Source organism: Brachycentrus maculatus, unplaced genomic scaffold (assembly GCF_059751285.1).
Source record: "Brachycentrus maculatus isolate JH-2025_06_01 unplaced genomic scaffold, ASM5975128v1 h1tg000357l, whole genome shotgun sequence".
Taxonomy (NCBI): Eukaryota; Metazoa; Arthropoda; class Insecta; order Trichoptera; family Brachycentridae; genus Brachycentrus; species Brachycentrus maculatus.
Genome location: NW_028281106.1, coordinates 215,545 through 232,097, shown reverse-complemented (window position 1 = coordinate 232,097; position 16,553 = coordinate 215,545). Strand labels below are relative to the sequence as shown.

The following is a 16,553-nucleotide window of genomic DNA, read 5'->3' as shown; positions in this document are numbered from 1 at the left end:
ATTAATTATCAAACACCGTATGTGAAACTTTAGAGCTAGAGAAAATTTTAGAGCTGTGACCTCGATAATTTAGAATTTAGAATTGTCTGCCTCCGTAGTGTAGTGGTAAATGTGTTTGACTACCGTGCAAGGCCCTGGGGTCGTTACCTAGGGAGGAATAAAAGTGATTTTTCAATAAAATTAAATAAAAATAAAACAAAAACAATTCACTCAAAATAAATATAAGTGATTTTTCACTCAAATAATTCATTTAATATTATCATATTATTTTTTGACATCTCATCAAAGATGTAGAAGAATATGGAAGTCTGGGCATTTACGGGGCTGAAGACCGTCATAGGCTGGTTTAAGTGATCACTTTACACACGTGTAACATTCACCAATTCTACCCATTATTGACAACCACACTACTCAAATTCTTGGAAGTTCTATATATATATATATATGAACCAATTTTGAAATATTGTTCTTGAATCACTAGAATAATGGGTAGAATTGGTGAATGTTACACGCGTGTAAAGTGATCACCTAAACCAGCCTATGACGGTCGTCAGCTCCGTAAATGCCCAGACTTCCGTATTCTTCTTCATCTTTGATGAGATGTCAAAAAAATAGTTAGACTTATGTACATGACAGTTTTTTTAGATTACTTTGAAGTGAACACCTGTAATTGTGATTTTATTTTATTATGTTTTTTATTTATTTTTCTAAATGTTCTGTTGGTTTTCTAAAAAATAAATGACTTCTTGGTGTATTAAGTATATTATTATGTTGCTTTAGTTTGTCGTCTAGCAAAAAATATATTTATCCTTGGTCGTACATTTTGCAGTAGGTTTTCATGTTTTTCGTTCTTTGTACAGCCATACAAATAATTCCTATTCTAATACAAAAGTAAAATAAATTACGGATTTACTTGTTGGGTTGTCGGCCAACTTGTTGTTTTTATAGCATAATTTATAATAGTCGAATCTCGAGTGGTTTTCTTGACCCTTTTTCTAATGTAACATTATTATTTAACACCATATAATTGTACATTATACTCCATGGAATCCACCTTCACAGTGAAGCAGTTAGGCGGTTTGGTAACCACGCTAGATATCCCGGTTCGATTCTCAAGAGGGTTAAAATAAACTAATTTTCATTTCAATAATTGAATATCACGCTGTATTGATATCAAATAAATATTATTAATTTTTGTTCTGGCACTGGATTGATCATTTTGCTTTCATAAAATTAACACTGCTTCTATACGATACAGTGCTCTATGCGCCACTTGGTGACGATAAGGGTAAAAATAAGACGAATAACAATATTATTTATTTTTGTGATGTTTTACGGAGAATTTCTCGTAAGTCATTAAAATACTGAATATTATATTCAGATACGCGAAGTTTTGCGGGTTTTCCTTTCAAAAAAATTATAATAGTGAAATAAAAAAATACAAGTATTGAAAAAAATGTGATAGAAGCACAATGTAACAAATATCTTAAGGAAATGAGGTTATTTATTGATTTCATATATTTTTTTAATTCTGTAAAATTCTGGGTCTGATATTGTAAACCCACACACAGGCTATGTGGAATTTTTGTATGTTTTAAAAATATTTAAACGTGAATATACATATGTAGGTACCGTCAGATAATGAAAATTACAGTGTTAATAAAAAAAATTAAGACGTAAAATTTACCAACGACTTTTTTCCCATCAACAGTCTATTTTTGTTATGATTTAAAAATAAATCTTTTCCAGTTTCAAAGTTATTTTATCGCAGTATCTTTTTTTGGACAGTCTGCTGACAGCCTAATACCCTAATTAGCACCCTTAATAATTTTTTGGTTTCCCAGAATCTGACTTCAATTAATCCAAAGTTTTTTCAGTTCTCGTATTCATCATTTTGGTTTTATAAAAAAATTATAGGTTTTTATAATAAAACTCGTTACTGGTTTGAAACTCAATCAACTTATCCGCTTAACGAGTTCGAGAAAGCTGTAACTGTAGTAGTGGTGATCTTAATGTAAATTAGTTTTTAAGTTATAAATATATCGGATTAAAGAAATAAAGCTGTAAAAAAAAGCTTGAAAGTAGCATAAGATGCATACAAATATGAGTTTTATAGATAAGTTTATAGATATGTAGCATTTGAGACTGAGTTTTAGAAATATATATCTCTCTCTCTTACCCTTATCCGCACCCAATGGTGCATAGGGCACTGCTTTGTATTGACGCAGCGTTATCTTGATCGTTACTTACACGAAGGCAATGTGATTGCACTTAAGGGATCAGTCCAAGGAAATATGATATAAATATTAGAGTGTAAAATCATTAATATTTATTTTCACCCCCTGCCCCTTGGAATCGAATCCGGAACCTCCAGCCAGGTAGCTAAACACGCTAACCATTACACCGCGGAGGCTGACATATATGCACTTGTAACATTGTAGGAACATCATTTCACATTAAACATTTAAAAATAAAATACACACAAAAAATAAACAAAGCATATAACTGAAAGTTAGAGTGCCCATAACAAAAAGTAGTACACATAAACATTTTCACATTTTTCAGATCAGGAGTAATATTTTTCATTGATTGATTCAGACGAGCGAGCGAGGTGTTAAGTTAAGTACGTATCCATCCATATAGGTGCTTGTCGAAGCCGGTTAGAAAAGTGGTTAAAAACAAAGTTTGAGTCTTACTTTTACAATTTAATTACACGTTTATACGTGCTGACAATGCCGCAATTAAATATATATACAAATAAGAGTGTAACATTTAACTCGCTCAGTCTTTTGTAATGTTCGACTACGTAAAGCTCTCCCAGTAATAGCGGAGCTTTCAGTATAGTTGTGTAGTAAAGTTATAAGTGTTACACTCCCCATGAAGCGAGGCGGGTGGTGAGGAGTGAGGGGTTAGGGGCGAGGGGAGAGGGGAGAGGAGTGAGGGGATGAAAGAGCATTCCGACTAAACAAGGCTCTCCTCCGGAAAAGTGAGCCATTGAGAATGTGTGAAGTGCCAGTGCAAAGGTGTACTATGACCAAAGTGATGTGCCGTAAAGCCGAGATTTTTCACGTCCTCGGCTAAAATTTTCACAGAAATGGACGTATTTTTTCTTATTTTAGACCGGAATGATTTAGTATGTTGCGCGGATCAAATCTTAAACGTAACATTTATTTGTGACATTTTGAGTGAGCCCAAATACTCGGTCACATATCTGGATTTTCTCCGCTTATTTTAAGAGGACGTATGGAGGGTTGATTATAAAGACTTATTGGATAGATGAGGAAGAACTAGATAAGATTTTAAAAAATGGAAAATTTAAAAAATGGAAAGAATATAACTAACTAATGGAAAAAAAATCATGACATGAAGATCGGCAGCAAAATCAAAATATACCAAACTTGTGTGCGACCCATCATGACATACTTATGGGATCGAAAGTAGAGCGGAAACCGTAGTCACAAAAAACGCGCTAAGAGTGTCAAAAATGAAGACTCTAAGCAGCATATCTGGCAATAGTCTATTAGACAGAATAAGGAACAACAAGATAAGGGAAATATGCGAGATCGAAGATGTTGTTAGGTGGGGAAGGTAACGAAGGAGACAATGGTATGCGCATGTGAGGAGAATGGAACCATCCATACTCCCCCACATTGCACTATACGGCCAACCCAAGCAGACCACCAAAGAGATAGATCGACAGCTGGGAATCTACATTGCAGGAGGCTTTCCCTCTTAAAAACAGGCACAAGGCCTACATCAAGCATAAGAAGAAGATATAAGTAACTAAACTTTTCAGCACTGAGATTGCGTACATAGTGAGTCGATATTTATATCGTGGTGTGTCCCAATTTTAACATAATTTGTCTTGGACTTAAGTTTTGATCTTAACCTTTTCCTCTCTCCCGCCCCTCTTCCAGAAATAAGATATATTAAATGACATATCGCTCACACCTTTCAAGAACGTCATTAATCAAAAATCGCCAATTTTCAGTTGTGCGTGTTTTCCGAATGCCCAGAAAATGTACTATATCCCAGCAAAAGAGGTACATTTTTAACTTAATATTTACCCGCTACAGGGCAGAAAGTGTTGTTTTTGCATTTTGAAGAAAAAGTATTGTTTAATTCTTTTTTTTTCAATAAACTAAATATTTTTCAAGTGGAGAAAAAACCTTCAGGTTTTACCTAAAAAGATCTGTTGCACAGTAAAAAGTTCAATAAGTGGCTTGATATTTATTTTTAATACATTGTATTATATTTTTAAACTTCTCAAGTTTTTTAACAAATCAAGTTTTTTGATTTATGACGTTCTTGAAAGGAGTGAGCGATATAAGAAATTTCGTAAATTGAATGTTACAAATACCTGTCTTTTGTTACTCATTATTGTAAATATATTTATGTAGTCCGCCTCCGCAGTGTAATGGTCAGCATGCTCGGCTACCGTTCTGGAGGTCCCGGGTTCGATTCCCAAGTGGGGTAAAATAAATATAAGTGATGTGAGATATTATTTCACTGTAATATTTATTCAATACTACCCTGGACTGGTACCTGAAGCGGAGGGCTGATCACCTTTCCTTCTTGTGTAAACGATCAAGATAACACTGCGTTTATATGACGCAGTGCCCTATGCACCATTGGGGTGCGGATAAGGGTTTATTATTATTATTATTATTACTATTTATGTAATTGTTCTGTGAAATTTTAAAATCTTAAAAAAATTTAGAATAAACGCTAGATGCAAAAGGTCAAAAGTATTGTGACTTACCTCCAATCAGCATGGTGCAAATACTAAAGACCTTCTCGCTGTTGGTATTGGCAGAGACATTCCCGAACCCGACACTGGTGAGGCTGGAACACGTGAAGTACAGGGCGGTGATGTAGGCTTCTCCGTGGGACACGTTGTAGACCGAGACCTTCAGCCGTTCTGCGAGGGTGTGCAGCCAACCTGAAAAGGAGAAAGGAGAAATTACTTCCAAAAAGGTGTATTATAGGTTGTTGGGTAATATATTGGAGTAAGGTCCTTAAATTATATTGCCAACACCCAAATTAACCAGCTGCCTGACATATATAAAATAAAACCCATTCGGGGATCCAAAATAAACGATCTGAAAAAATACTTTATGGAAAGATATACATATATGGTAGTCGTACAGGAGAAAGTGACCAACTGCCAAAACGTAAAATGTTCAGGAGGGCCATTTAAGTCACTATTGCTTGGCAAGAAAATAAACACCAATGCAGTTAGTCATTTTTAACTAGTCAACATATTATACTTCCAAGTTTAAAATCCATTGGGATTTTTTCAGGGCAATATTAAGCTAGTAAGATATCAAATAGTCAATGATCACGTTTTTGTAAAATAATGCACTTGGTCACTTTCTCCTGTATGACTACGATATGTATGTAGTGATTAGTCATATTTTCTTATTTTGTTTTTACCTTACGTTTTTTATATTTTCTCATTTTTCTATTTTCTCATTTGTTTATTTTAAATATGCTTCTTACCTTGTGTTTTCTCATTTATTTCTTTTAAATATGCTTCTTGTGCCTATTTATTATACCTGTTTATTGTTTATATATTTTGCCATGTATTAGTATTAGTTTTGGTTATTTAAAAAAAATCTTTTTTGTTACATTATTATTTGTGTTCCAGTCTTGTTAACCTTAATCCCATGTCCCAAAATGAGAAATAGAAATTACTCATCGGGAATATTATACGTATATATGATTTATGTATTTAATGTGTTTTAAAATAAATAAAAAAAAATATATCCAAAATAAAACAAGGTTTGTTGGATTGAATTCTACATTTATTTATAAATATATGCTAATACGTGACGCGTTTCGTCTTCTTAGGACATTATCAAACGCGTCACGTATTAATATATCGCTCACTCCTTTCAAGAACGTCATAAATCAAAAATCGTCAATTTTGAGTTGTGCATGTTTTCAGAATGCCCAGAAAATGTACTATATCCCAGCAAAAGCGGCATAATTTTAACTAAATATTTACCCGGTACTGGGCAGAAACGGTTGTTTTTGCATTTTGAAGAAAAGGTATTGTTTTATTATGATTTTTTAAATAAAGTAAATATTTTTCAAATGGAGACAAAACATTCAGGTTTTACCTAAAAAGATTTGTTGCACAGTAAAAAGATCAATAAGTGGCTTGATATTCATTTTTAATACATTTCATTTTATTTTTCAAACTTTAAAAACGATCTCCTGGAAAATCAAGTTTTTTGATTTATCACGTTCTTGAAAGGAGTGAGCGATATATTATACATAAATAAATGTAGAATTCTATCCAACAGACCTTGTTTATTTTGGATATATTAAATATCAATTCAATATGGAATTCTACTGTCTGCAGTTACAATAAATATGTATTATAGGTGTCTCAACTCGAGCCAAGCCATCTATCATTTTTATCCGGAAAATATGCAAGTCTGAGGATTCCAGAAAAAGACACTCTCCTTGTTATTCACCGTTCAGTTTGTGTAACACTACTTAAAAATTCTGATGTGTAAAACCACTAAAAACTCATCGGGTGACCAAAATTCACATTTGATTAACATTTTGTGTAGTTCTAAGTATGTGAATAGTACTATGGTAGTGATGTGTAGTATTGTTTGCGTGCTGTTGTGGTGATTGTCCTGACCAACCTCTCTAAACGGTAGTCAAAAATGTCTTTGAGTAGTTATATACAATTTTTTTTTTATAAAAAAATTATAAAAAGAAAAATGTTTTACCATAAAGTTCCAAACATAAATAATCTGAAAACTTTAAAAAACCACTGCCGGTTTCGGAATAACCATTCTATCATCAGGTCAACCACAGTCTTTAGTCTAATCAGACTATGGTATAGTTTTTAAGTGGTATTACACAAAGTGAAAGATGAACGATAAGGAGAATGTTATATTACCATACCACAAACTTCACAATGCTTTAAATAATATAATAAAGTTGTTGCATGAAAAGAGGTACATTTGAAACGGTTTAGGTTGCTATAAAAAAGTCTTCATCGTGAAGAATGAGAGAATTAATTACGATGGAAAGTAGAACTGTTGAGGATTATTAAAAAATATTATTTTTCTTAAATTACCCTAAGAACATTAACTTGGTTTTAATGTCTTTATTTAGTATACAAAAAATTCAGTTGAGTAAAGGAAGATTTATTTAAAAAAACATTAATGACCTAAGTTCTAAAAACCAAATTTATTTAAAAAAATCCAGGCATATCTCCTTTGCACGCTATTTAAAAAAAGTTTATTATCCTTCTTTTTTATATATTTATTGTATTTACAGTACCAGTTCTCTAATTCTTGCTAACGCTCTGTGAATAGGAATGACATCGCTTACTCTTTCATGTAACGAAATGTGCATAATAAACGGGACGCGTCTTTGAAATTTCATTAAGTTTCCGTTCGATTATCGATTATCGAATCACCGCCAAAGAAGTTTCTCTTAAAAAAAATAAGTAAAATAACTATTGCACGCGTAAAGTAAGCTATCGAGTTATTACGTCATCCAACTGTCAACTCATTTTACTGTTGTCTCGGGGAAATAAAGAGATGATTGGGTATAAACATTTGCGAGATTGGATTGTAATCCCAAATCTGAAGCTTCGAGATGAAATGTATTGTGGCGGCCTATTGTTTGGTAACAATGGCACAAAGTACACAATAATGATACACCTAAATCTCCTCCATACTGCCAGGGTCTCCGAGGGCCGCGGCTCGTATACACGACATGGGAGTGAATGTAGGGGAAAGTGTTGTCAAATACGTTTCGTATACGTAGGTGTCTTACTCGAGGTGAATATGTATACGAAAGAAGATGGCAGTCTTAGCATCCCCGGGCCAAGGGGGCCATCCAAGGGGGGAAAGAAGATGGAAGACTTGGCATTTGGCTAGCTTAACTGGTCACTTTATACACTTGTGTAACGTTTACCATTTTTACCCACGATTGACAATCAACTAGACTAATCAAATTTTTAAGAAGTGGGGTTGTCAATCATGGGTCATTTTGTCAAATCATCCTGTCTTTTATTGATGATCTATATTTCAATTTTTATTTATTTTTTTTCTCGTTGATTCCACATTTAAGGCCCAATAATCAATTGCCCGCATCTTAATTTTCTTTAAACTCAGGTAACATTTAACGTAATTATTTTTTGTCTCTTAAAACACTGTTTTCATATGGAAAGTTTTTCTTCGAAATAAATATATGGTTGTGAAATGAAAAGAGTTATTGAGATGTAAGAAGGGGTTAATCTTTTTTATTCCTTTTACATACTAGTTATTATATTCAAAGATTTGGAAGATTTAGAACATCTGGAGTTGATGAAACTAGTCGTGTTAACATTAATAAACTGAAAAGCATGTTTTTTCAGTCAAGTCAATGCCAAACCAATAAATAATATGTTCTCATACATGTAAACGTCAAGATGTCATTTTTGGTACTTTTTTATTTACATTTTAATCGGCATTTTTTTCCACAAAGTAAATGCCAAATCAATAAATAATATGTTCTCATACAAGTAAACCGCGAGATATTTTTCTTGTTTAATTTTTATTAGCAAATTTTCGACAAAGTCCATACCAAATCAATAAATAATACGTTTTCATACATCGCTCACTTCTTTCATGAAGGTCATAAATAAAAAATCGTTAATTTTCAGTTGTGCATGTTTTTGGAATGCCCAGAAAATGTACTATATCCCAGCAAAAGCGGCATATTTTTAACTTAATATTTACCCGCTACAGGGCAGAAAGTGTTGTTTTTGCATTTTGAAGAAGAGGTATTGTTTAATTATTTTTTTAAAGATGCTAAATATCTTTCAAATGGAGATAAAACCTTCAGGTTTTACCTAAAAAGATCTGTTGTATAGTAAAAAGTTCAATAAGTGGCTTGATATTTATTTTTAATACATTGTCTTATATTTTTATACTTTAAAAACGTTCTCCTGAGAAATCTTTTTTTTTTAATTTATGACGTTCTTGAAAGGAGTGAGCGACATGTGAACCACGTGATATAATTTTTCATACTTTTTGGTTACATGTTAATAAAAATAATAATTCTTAAAAATGTCATTCTTAAAAATGTAAACAGCGAGATATCATTCTTGTTACATTTTAATTAGCATGTTTTTCCACAAAGTTAATGCCAAATCAATAAATATGATGTTCTTATACATGTGAACCGCAAGATATCGTAAGGTACATCTTGATTGCCAACGGCTTACGCAAACATGAGTGGGAAAATAATTAACACACTTCACAAATGATGTTTGAGTTATCCACTAACATATCGCACACCTAGATCGAAAGAGTATCAACTCAAAAAAACTGTTTTTTCAAGGGAGACGAAAAACGTATAGTGATGTCGCCTTATGTAATAGTTTCCTATTTTCTTTTATGAATGAACAATGCATATTAAAGATTATTTACACAAAAACATTTCATATAAACAGTCTAATTATTCTACAAAATAGGATCTTTAGAGTGTATACTGTTTTGTACAACATATTTAAAGTTTTTTCTCTCATTATTTCAACTTAAAAAAAAGGAATAACCCGCTATAGGAATAGCCTCTATTAGAGTCTTGTCGGCAGGTAGGATAGTAAGGCTAGGGAAGGTAAATGTGATAAACACAACACAAACACCCAGACCAATTGAAAATAAATCTTTCTTCAATTTATTTTGCAACTGGCGGGAATCGAACCCGCGACGCTAGTTTCGCAGTCGACCGTCTACCCAAATACGTCACGTTAAAATGAAATAGTCGAAATAAACATTCGCGTACCTGAGTCATCAAAATGGTTGCAACTCAAAATTAAGCGTTGAATATTTGTACATTCGATCAAGATCTAATCACTAAAACTGTCGCAATAAATCTGTTTTGTACGACCAACGTATGTCTACCCCGCTCGATTTTATGGCAGTTATTAAAATTACAACTGTTTTATTGGAGGGGTCATGCGGTCATGGGCACATTTATTCACCAAAAGGAACATACAGTGCTATCGTTTGAAGAATATTTAAGATATTGACAAATCGGATAAATTGTTATATGCGTCTTCGTATGTAGTAGAATCTAAATACGCGATTATCTAAAAAATTATAATTTTTGTGTTGATACAGTTTTAATCTAGGTGTGCGATATCGCTCACTCCTTTCAACAACGTCATATCATTTTAGGATATCGTTTTTAATGTTTAAAAATATAATGTAATAAATATCAATCCACTTATTGAACTTTTTTTACTATGCAACAGATCTTTTAAGGTAAAACCTTAAGGTTTTTTCCCTATTTGAAAAATATTAAGCATATTTAAAAAAAAAAATTAAACAATTCCTTTTCTTCGAAATGCAAAAATAACATTTTCTGCCCTATAGCGGGTAAATATTAAGTTAAAAATATGCCGCTTTTGCTAGGATAAAGTATATTTTCTGGGTATTTTGATAACATGCACAACTGAAAATTGACCGTTTTTGATATATGACGTTGTTGAAAGGAGTGAGCGATATGCGTCTTCGTATGTAGTAGAATCCAAATACGTGATTATCTAAAAAAAATCATAATTTTTGAGTTGATACAGTTTTGATCTAGGTGTATGGTATTGTCAGAGAGTGTGTCTTTCTCTGTCAATAGTATTTCCTTCCCAGAATTGGAGAATACCATATATCTCGAAAAGGCAAAACGTTCAATTTCTTACCAAGGTACAAGAGCTTCCCCTAACGCGTGAGTAGGAAGTGATCAGGTTTTTGGTCTGTGATAAATGAATCGGATTCTCACAATACCGAGAAAATCTTTGCTTCTCGTGAAATATTCAACAGGGGAGTTTCTCTGTTCATGTATCATTCTTTTTTCTCACACAAAGAAAATATCCATTTTTTACTTATTTTTATTCCGATCATCAAATTGTACACGTGTGATACAATAAAAAATAACGTGTAAAAAGTATTATCGTAAAGAGTTAAATTACAGTATAGTGTAATACAGAGGCTATCAACTTTTTTTGGCGGTGGAACCATTTTGAAACAGTCAATATTTCATTAAGACTTAATATTTTTTCTCTTCTTCAGGGACATGATGAAACCATTCAGACTCACCCACATTGCATTGCACGGCCAACCCCAATATAGACGACTCCCGGGCAGACCACAAAAAAGATAGATTGACAGCTGGGAATCGACATTGCAAGAGGCTAATCTCTCTTAAAAAAAGGGCACAAGGCCTACACCGATAAGAAGAAGATGAAGATACTAGTGTATATATCGTAGTCGTACAGGAGAAAGTGACCAACTACCAAAACGTAAAATGTTCAGGAGGGCCATTTAAGTCACTATTGCTTGGCAAGAAAATAAACACCATTGCAGTTAGTCATTTTTAACTAGTCAATATATTATACTTCCAAGTTTAAATTCCTTTGGGATTTTTTCAGGGCAATATTAAGCTAGTAAGATATCAAATAGTCAATGATCACGTTTTTGTAAAACAATGCACTTGGTCACTTTCTCCTGTATGACTACGATATATATACATATGTGTATATATATATATATATATGTGTGAATATAAATATATATATATATATATATATATATATATATATATATATATATATATATATATATATATATATATATATATATATATATATATATAGGGTCCGCCATCTAAAGTTTTTTTTTTCAACTAGTGCTTATTTCGTGAATGGTAACACTTAGCTCATATCTGATTTGACAGATAATTAGTTTTATCCTTCCGCTGAGCGAATATGGTTGTGTATACGCTTGAACAACGCTGGGAAATATTGCGACATTACTTTGAAAATCATGGTAATGTTGCAGAATGTGTGCGAAAATTGCGTACGGTTTTTGGAAGAAGAGAAGCACCGTCAGCTCCGTATGTTCGTTATCTTGTGAAAAAAGTGAAAGAAACTGGCATCCTCATCGATAAACCAAAGCGTGAAAAGCCAAAAACAGTGCGTACACCCGAGAATATCGATGTTGTGGCAGAAAGTGTGCGTGAAGCGCCATCAACATCAATTCACCGTCGTTCTCAACAATTGAACATTTCGGAGACATCATTGAGACGAATTTTGCATAAAGACCTTGGTATGACGCCATACAAAGTCCAATTGGTTCAGGAGTTGAAGCCAACTGACCATCCAATGCGTTTTCGCTTCGCTGAGTGGGCCTGCGATCGACTTACAGAAGATGCCGATTTTGCCAAAAAAATCATCTTTTCGGATGAAGCTCATTTTGATCTTGGCGGGTATGTAAACAAGCAAAATTGTCGTATTTGGGGCACAGAAAACCCGCACGCATACATTGAAAAGCCGGTACACCCAAAACGAGTCACTGTTTGGTGCGGATTTTGGTCCAGAGGCATAATTGGGCCATTTTTCTTTGAAAATGAGCAAGGAGTGGCCGTTACAGTCAATGGCGATCGTTATCGGGCCATGTTGAACGGATTTTTGTTCACAAAAATTGAAGAGGAGGATATTGGCAACATTTGGTTTCAACAGGACGGCGCTACGTGCCACACAGCCGAAGCTACACTCGATAGCACTTATAGCATTTTCAAAAAAAAAAAGTTATTTGGCGGACCCTTTATATATATATATATATATATATATATATATATATATATATATATATATATATATATATATATATATATATATATATATTATATATATATATATATATATATATATATATATATTAAAACGTAATACAATATTTCTTCGATAGTTAAATATCCAAACTTTTGATGTTCGTAGAGATATCCTTTTATAACTCGTAAACAAGTTCAGCATCGAGATAAGTTAAACACTTGAGATAGAGCTAAATAGATTTCCCAGAAGGATGATAAATACAAGAAGATAGAGTAGATGGAATTATCGGAGGGAAAACCGGTTGAGATCAATTGAAATGCCATTATTTCATCTAAGGCTTCGCGAACTATCTCGGAAATTGTTCAACCATCTCGAGTTACTTATTTACAGTAGACAAGATGGCGAATGAACTTAAAAGTTTAATCCGCTTTTTAATGTAGGTGAAAAAGTGGCCCAATTTTTGGAACTACTCAAAGTTTACAGATTTTTTAATGTAAAACTTTTGATTTTTTTCATGTTACGATGGAATTTTATTTTTGTGTTGGGTTACGGAAATTATTAATCATCGTATACAGTTCAGATAAATGTTCAAAATTCTTACTTTTTCACACAAGTATACAGTTATATTTTTTTTATCGATTTGGCATTGTGGAACGACATGGTGATCATTAAAAATTAAACACTTGTGTTAGACCAATAATTGAATTTTATTTCACACGACTAGTTTCGAAAACTACTGATGATTTCATCGAAAGGTGATCACAAAAACACCTGTCGATGAAAACATCTGTAGTTTTCGAAAATAGTTGTGTGAAATAAAACTTAATTACTGGTTTTATGAAAGTGTTTAATTTTTTATAATTACGCAAGTTTATTCACAATATTTTTGGTGTATTATTTTTTTCTCCATTTTAGGATGTGCTCCATTTAAGTTTAAAAAAAAAAATATTTATATATATATATATATATATATATATATATATATATATATATATATATATATATATATATATGTATATATATTTATATGTATATATATATATATATATATATATATATATATATATATATATATATATATATATTTATATATATATTTATATATATATATATATATATATATATATATATATATATATATATATATATATATATATATATATATATATATATATATATATATATATAAATATTTTTGCTCATTATTTGATATCTGAAATAGATTAAGATGAATTTGAAAGTTTGGGGAAGGGTAAGTACCTACCTCATTTTTAACTTGGTTTTATCATCTTTAAAGGTGTTAAACAGGGATGTGTAATGTCACCGTAATAAATGAAAAATGGATAAATCGATTTTTCTTTTTCATAATTCGATCTTCCTCATCTTCCTGTAATTACTGTCCTTCTGGAAAGTCTCTCATTCTCAAGTTTTTAGTTTATCTCGATGCTGAACTTGTTTACCAGTTCAAAAAATATATCTCTCACGATCATCAAGATTTTGATTTAAAGCTACCGAAGAATTATTGTGCTAAATTTGAACATAATATAAAAGTATTTACCAGTTTGTACAATAAGTAGTTCTTCAAATATTCACAATTTTAAATTTCATAATCAATAAAAATCTCACCAAGGTCCCAGTCCTTGTCGTTCCTCAGCCTCTCCTTTTCTGCGATGACGAACCAGATGCAGGCGAGCCAGTGCGCCACGAGCGTGAAGGAGAACATGAGCAGGGTGAGGATCATGGCGCTGTACTGCGAGTAGCGGTCCATCTTCTGCAGCAGCCGCGCCAACCGCAGCAGCCGAGTCAGCTTCACGAGGTGGATGTGCCCGTGGCCGGACTCCTGACGAGAAGAAGGTAACTCTTATAACTGTTATAAGATGCTAGTCTGTGGTGACAGGAAACAGATATGGAATCACTGGTGGCAATGATGGCCTCAACGCCTTTCATAGTAATCAGAAGTGTTGCTTAACGTGTATTAACCAAAATTGAAGAGAAGAGAAGTAGTTGATAAGATTATCCGTGACTGGATTCCGGTACAGAAGAAGATATTATATGTAAGATGCTAGTCTGAGGAGACAGGAAACGCAACTGGCGTCACTCGTATCAATTTCACCATCAATACTTCATTATTTTTTTGACATCTCATTAAAGCTGAAGAAGAATATAGAAGTCTGGGCATTTACGGGGCTGACGACTGTCATAGGTTGGGTTAAGTGATCACTTTACACACGTGTAACATTCACAAATTCTACCCATTATTGACAACCACACGACATGAGTGAGCGATATGTCAGTTTTTCCCCATGTTAATTTTTAAATAAGTGGTTAGCGAGATATTGCTTTATCATTATCATATTTTATCGTCAGCTACTGTTTCGCCACTACAAATAATAAACGAAAGCTTTATTAATTTTTGGATGGTGACAATTATATATATAGAAATAACGATAAAGATCTCGAAAGAAAAACAGAATTATCGTCGCCCTATGTTTGTTTAACTCGGTACACACTGTAACGGGCCAGTACACTAACTCTCAGATATTGATTTTCATAACTAAGATAATAACAACTCCACCACTCGACAATCTCGTCAGGAGTATTTACGTTTCATATACGTGCGCGGGTGTGTGGACGTCCTGTCTGTTTGTATATTCATACAGAGGTCCTGGCATAATATGTATTTGTAAATCAGATCTTCGTAAGTTCGCCAATCAAGCGTTTTCGTTGAACTATACCTTGAATTTTACTCATCCAAATTTTGTCATTTTATTGTCGAACTTAGTTGGCTGAATTAAACAGCTAGCTTATTATTTTATTATTAATATATTTTTTTTTTAAAGATAAATATTTGTGTTTTTTATTATTTTTAAGAATACTTCAGTTTCATACTATTTCTGTGAGCTTAAGTGGCTCGTTTTAAGACATGGATATCAAATATGTTTATATTATAGTCAAGTATTTTTTTGTATTTTATATTAACACTATTATTCTAGTTCTACTTATAAAACCTATACCCTTCTACCCTTTACTATGAACTAAATTATATTGTATACCCACACACAGGCCGTGCCTTTGTGGGATCTTTTTTTGTATTTATATTTATATTTTACTCATTTTTTGTATTTTAATTTATGTCATGTAATGCAAAAGAATTTAAAATAAAGAAAAAAAATGTGGTAGAGTGGGTTCAAACCGAGAAACTTGGACTCACGGGACCACAATCCGAACACTCTCTATTTAAAATTAATTTACTTTATATTTATAAGTTGGTTTATAATACATTTTGTAAACTTAGCTCAGAGTTATAAATTTCCGATACATTGTGATTTTTGGTTTAAAGAATTTTGAAAAACAAACGTGAAAAGAGAAAGAGCTGTGAAATGAGGGGCAGTTTGGTATCAATCTATCATCTAAATCTTCATCTTAATTTCACCATTATCTTTTTTTTTAAATAAATGTATTATATTTGGAATAAAATTTCTTGTACAATAAACGTTTGAAATTAGTAAAAAAAAAGACCTATTCAATGTTTTGAGCACCCAAATTCTTCTTCTAAAATGCTGGATTAAACCGCACTAACGAGTTTTTTCACATCAATGAAAGTTTTTTTCGGAGGTTGCACCGAGACTCTTTTGTTCCCATTTGAGTGAAAACGTTGGATTAGCGGATGATTGAAGATTCGAAATGTGCCAGCGCCGCAGATCCATAAGGTCGGGGATCGTTATCACGCTGAAAACGACTAAAATAGATTTTTGACGGAAAACACTCCCGTTTTTCTGGAATGATTGACACAATCGGGTCGGATTATTAGATTTCGTTCCTTTTATGGCGGTTCCTCTTCATTATCCGTCCGACAATAATAACGGTCGAGCTCCGTTTGTCCACTCAAATTTGCTTAAGCCTTCGGTACTTAAGGGATCAAAAA

General features: G+C 32.7%; 1 protein-coding gene across 1 annotated transcript in view; it reads right to left on the bottom strand.

Annotated features, from left to right (window-relative positions):
• The window catches only part of Elk (Eag-like K[+] channel), a 235,692-nt gene that overhangs the window by 27,393 nt on the left and 191,746 nt on the right, over positions 1-16,553 (bottom strand). The window contains exons 8-9 of the mRNA XM_088269582.1: positions 14,255-14,468; positions 4,763-4,942 (exon numbers count right to left, since the gene is read on the bottom strand). Of these exons, the coding sequence (XP_088125708.1) occupies positions 4,763-4,942; positions 14,255-14,468 (394 nt within the window). The remainder of the gene's footprint in view (positions 1-4,762; positions 4,943-14,254; positions 14,469-16,553) is intronic.